Genomic DNA, 4,931 nt, shown 5'->3' with positions numbered 1-4,931 from the left:
AAGCGTGACTTCTCTTTCACTCTCTTCTACAAGCAAGTAAAGATCAAATTTCCGTCCCTCCCTCTCTCCCTCCCTGTTTTCCGTCGTTTGCATATAGTGGGTTTGCCCTCACCTTTCCTGGGACTACGCCTTTTAGATTTGGCTTTTCCCATGTTGCTATAATGAGTTTTAATAAACGGCCATGCCCATCAGGGCTTGGCCCGAATTTATCCATACACATGATTCAATTACTGTTGTCCTACCAAGCGGAGCTCGCCCTAAGCAACACCTTGCCAACAGTAGTTATCTTTAGGATAAGGAGCATGAAGCGTCAAGATAAAAAAATATGATTTTTGTCTACATCTGACCTCCTTAGGCATCCGCTGATAAAGCCACATACAACAGGACAGAGCTATTAAAACAGATGCAGATGCTAAGCGAGCTATACCAATCAGGAGCTCTCTTTAAAGAAGAATTCGAAGAACAGAAGAAAAATGTCCTGCGTGACATCTCAAAATGTTAGCCCAAAGTAACAGATGTAATAAATTGTTTTAATTTTATTGTGTTATTTAAGGATTTAAATAATCCACATTCCTGGACTTTAAAGAGGTCTTTACTTAAAAATGACAAATAAAAAAAGGAAAGAAAAGAAAAGATTCTGAAACGGCTGTGGATAGTGTGTCTTTCGTGAACATACCATACCATCTTGACCTCGGCCGATATTCCCCTAGTGCGCACTTGGTTTAAATATACTATACGGTGTTTAACAGTTTCTTGACTTTTCACCCATCGGGCAAGCTGCTAAGGCGTGGGAAACTAAAAAAGTGCGACGTTCAAAACATAATTTGCTTAATAAATGGAGCTTTCCACGATCTCGGGAAGGAACAACCCGTTGAATTTTAATTTTTCTTGACTGACTTTTATTGATAGATGATTTTAATAAATTTAGAACAAACTGAAAGAAAGACACAACACAGTATTTATCGGACTTGTGAACAGGGAAGTATTGTTTGGAACCCCACTTTTAGGCTTGTCTACGTGTAATTGGAGTTGTTGTCGAAGGGAAGTGATAACAGTACTTTCTGTATCATAAGGAATTAAAGATAGGATTAAGTTGTTGCTGAAAGTAGGATAGAGCAATTCTTCAGCCTGCCGTGGTGTGAGGACGCTACGGCAGAGCTCCGTCAAGTTTTAGCTGCGAGTGCCAGTTAAAAAGTACACAGTTGACCCGCCTAGATTAGATTTACTATTTGCGAGCCAACTGTAAAAAAAGTTAAGAATTGTAATGTTATATTGTGACAATAAAGTTCAAAGTTCAAGTAAAGTTCAAGAATGTCCACTTTATTTTAATACGTCTATGTTTGATTTTACTTATACCACCGTATACATAAACTTTCAAATCTGAATCCAGTCAGTTTATAAGTACAGTTCTACGGCAATGACTGCCTGGGTGACTGTAAATGAATGTTCGTTACGAATAACCACAGTGTGTATAAAGTGATTGTACATCACTTCTAGTGACGTGAAAGAATCCCCTCAATATCATTTCTTGTGGGTCTGGCGTGATAAGAAACATCAAATCGTTTGCTCGAAGCCATCCTTTTACTATAGAAAATACTCCTTCGATTGGATTTAATTCTGGACAATAAGGTGGGATATATAAAAGAAGTTCCCCAGTAGCCTCTACAATCTCCTCTACACCTGCGACGTGATGGGCTGCATAGTTATCTGTAAAACCAGCAATGAAAGAATTAAATAAGCGAATTTTCGTTTGTTTCAAATGGTAGGATAAGTTTGAGGTCTTTTGTTAGCAACATTTCTCTGACCTGGCCCCAGTGTTCAGAGGGTGGATAACGCTATCCACTGAATTAACTCAATAGGTTTTAATGATGAAATGGTATATGAAATGAATCATATGAACTGCGGATATGAAATCAAGTGAAGCTATGATCTTCGCAGTCACGAACGCAATTTTTACAATTGCGTAGAGAATCCTGAAAAATTCAGGACCCCGTTGAAGTCCTGAATTTTTCAGGATTCTCTACGCAATTGTAAAAATTACGTTCGTGACTGCGAAGATCATAGCTTCACTTGATCAATAGGTTTTGCTACTATTTATCCACTGGATGGTGATTTATCCCAGGTGGATAGCGCTACCCATCCTTTGAACATCTATGGCCTGATATCTTGTGGGGGCGAAAATTAAAGATTGTGCACGGTCATCTATGGTAGAAGAGGAGTACTATGATTCATTCACCTGTAGCACTTTTGATCATCTACTGATTAAGGTTTTTATTTAGATAGCAAAAGAAGGTCGATCTTTACAGATCGCAATAAGGTAAAAAGTGTCCTTTTTTTTAATCACGCCTCCTGAGATCGAGTTCAAACATTTGCGCAAACATTTCCGGCCATACGATCCGTGCATTACCAGATCAGGTCACGAAGTCAACACCTACCCATAACAACAACAGATCGGTCATTGACTCCGTTATACGGCTGAAGCTGGGGTGCGATCTCATTCCTCAGGAAGCGTTTAAACCGTCTGTCATTCAGCGTTTTCCTTGTCATGTGTGCCGCTATAAGGCCATCATAACTGACAGCTGATATAGATGTAACTCTTGGAGAACAAGGATTTACATACCGACCCGTAGCAACCTGTCCTCTCACGTTATAACCATAATTTCTAGTTACTCCACGATCCTGTTACAAATTTGAAATGGTCGCAAATTGAGAATGTTCAGTTCTGAGAGAAAAAAGGACTTCATACCAACCGAATTCAATTTATTCCTATCAATGAATTGTTGTCAATAGTATACTTACAAAAAAGCACTCATCCAAAAACACAAACTCCTCTGGACGAAAGACAGCTATAGTCTCTTGATACTCCCGTCTGAGCTCTAATTTTTTTCGAAGGGCTATTTTCTTCACCTATGTTATAGTGTTATAAAAGTAAAGTTGACAAATTCATTCTTCCAACTGCCCTTCCCAATAGTTTTGCGTTTTAATTAATACATTTACCCGTTTGTATGAGTAGCCATTGTGCCTCAAAATACGATGAAGACCGACTAAGTTTGAAGAGCTCCCGGTTGAATCAATTAAATATCGCTCCATTCCCTTCAAATAGCTTGTGGGATTGTTCAATACGTGTTCCATGAGCACAAGAAGCTGCGCTCTTGTTAACAACGCTGTAATGTCTGGCCTTCCTATTCTTGCCGGGCGTACGTGACCATATTCTGCCAATCTTTGTAGTATACGGTGCACTGTAGACATTGATATCCTTGAATGGCGCGCTATAGACCACTTAGTTTTGTTCTCTACAAATTGCAGCTCTGTGATACGCCAACGAAGATCTAAGCTATATGGAGCAGTGTAATTAAGTGTACGTAAGGAAAAGCGACGAAGAGACAAACTCTTGACTGTTCTGGACGAAGTTTAATACGACGTTTCGGCTGTTCGGCCTTCTTCAGGTTAAAAGTTAAAAACTAAAAAAAACTATTTACAATGAGTGCAAATCACAAAAACAGCTGCTTATATATACAGAGCAGAAATATTGAAATTAAGGAAACGAAACAAAACAAAGGTCAAAGCTACAAGGTGACATGGATTTGTCAATCAAAGACAAATAAAGAACTATAACAAAGGTCTAAACTCCAAGGTGACATAGATTTAACAATCAAAAACAAATAAAGAACTATAGGTGACATGTCGATAAAAATGCATCGTATTGGGAAAATGTCAACTCACAACTACTCAATTGTAGTAATTAATGCGGTGTTTCGATCTAGATTCCTGCCTTTTATTAAGACCATGGGGATTAAGGGTAAATAATTGCGCAGTCCAATAGGCCTCCCTAGTGAGTAACAATTGTTCAAGATGTAAAGAACTTTCAAAAGACCTAATTTGTTCGATAATGATGAAATTGATTTGTGAAATTTCATGTTCAGAGTTATTATAGTGGATAGCCAATTCACAAGTTCTTTTGTTCTTCAGCATGTTCGACTTGTGGTTACGGAATCTTACTTTAAATTCAGTCGAGGTGGAGCCCACATATTGCAGGTTGCATTTGGCACAAGTGGCCAAATAAATAACATTGTGCGATGAACAAGAAAGTTTTTGTTGAATGGAATAATGACGACCAGTAGCTGAACTTTGAAATTTTGAAGCTTGAATTAAATAATTTTTACAAAGATCGCATTTCTTATTGCATTTTGAACAACCCCCATTTTCTTCTCTTTGATTTCTACAAGAGTTTACCTGAAATTTGGATGGCGCTAACAACTCCTTTTAAGATTTTTTGTTCTCCGATAAGCGGGAAAAACTGACTTGGACGGAAAAATTTCTTTGACTTCTGGTGAAGGTTGCAATAGATGAAAGTGATTTTTAATTACTTTTTGGATATCTGGCAAAATTGGATTGTAGTCAAGCACCAGTGGAAAAACTTTCTTATCTGGTTTGACCTTTTTGCTCAAAAGTTCAGATCTTGATATACTGAGAGCTTTGTCGAAATGTTTATCGACAAGCTCCGCCGGATAATTTTGAGATTTCAAATATCCTTTATATTCCTTACACCTATTTTGAAGAAAGTCGTTGGTAGAACAATTGCGTTTGATTCTTAAAGCTACCCCAAAGGGGACTGCTCTTTTGCAATATGAGGGATGTGAACTCGAAAAAGGTAGATAGAGGTGGCTATCGGTGGGTTTAGCATAAACATCAGTGCTAATAAACCCGTTACAAAAATGCGACGTGAGATCAAGGACATTCAAATGACTTTCGGAGTAAACCAATTCGAATTTAATAGTAGGGTACAAATCATTGATATAATCAGTGAATTCCAATAATTTAGGTAAACCCTGAGTCCAGAGGTCAAAAATATCGTCCCTGTATCTCCACCAAAGCATAGGTCTCAAAATACCCTCAAATTTGGCTTTCTCGTCGATGATGCCCATCGCTAG

The 4,931-nt window shown here is 38.1% G+C and overlaps 1 protein-coding gene across 2 annotated transcripts; it reads right to left on the bottom strand.

Annotated features, from left to right (window-relative positions):
- Nucleotides 1-1,377: 1,377 nt before the first annotated feature.
- Nucleotides 1,378-3,422, bottom strand: LOC137979560 (uncharacterized). Of its 2 annotated transcripts, XM_068826838.1 has the most exons (4): nucleotides 2,998-3,422; nucleotides 2,800-2,907; nucleotides 2,621-2,679; nucleotides 1,378-1,707 (listed from the first exon to the last, which is right to left on the bottom strand). In XM_068826838.1, the coding sequence occupies exons 1-4, from the start codon at nucleotides 3,247-3,249 to the stop codon at nucleotides 1,704-1,706; spliced, it is 423 nt and encodes a 140-aa protein (XP_068682939.1). In that variant the 5' UTR covers nucleotides 3,250-3,422; the 3' UTR covers nucleotides 1,378-1,703. The 2 variants fall into 2 exon arrangements, 1 of the variants encoding a protein (XP_068682939.1); XR_011118362.1 differs by lacking the exon at nucleotides 2,621-2,679 and having other exon boundaries at nucleotides 2,800-3,422.
- Nucleotides 3,423-4,931: the final 1,509 nt, after the last annotated feature.

This window comes from Montipora foliosa, chromosome 1 (genome assembly GCF_036669935.1).
Source record: "Montipora foliosa isolate CH-2021 chromosome 1, ASM3666993v2, whole genome shotgun sequence".
Taxonomy (NCBI): domain Eukaryota; kingdom Metazoa; phylum Cnidaria; class Anthozoa; order Scleractinia; family Acroporidae; genus Montipora; species Montipora foliosa.
Note: the sequence above shows the minus strand (reverse complement) of the source record. Positions and strands in the feature narration are given on the sequence as shown.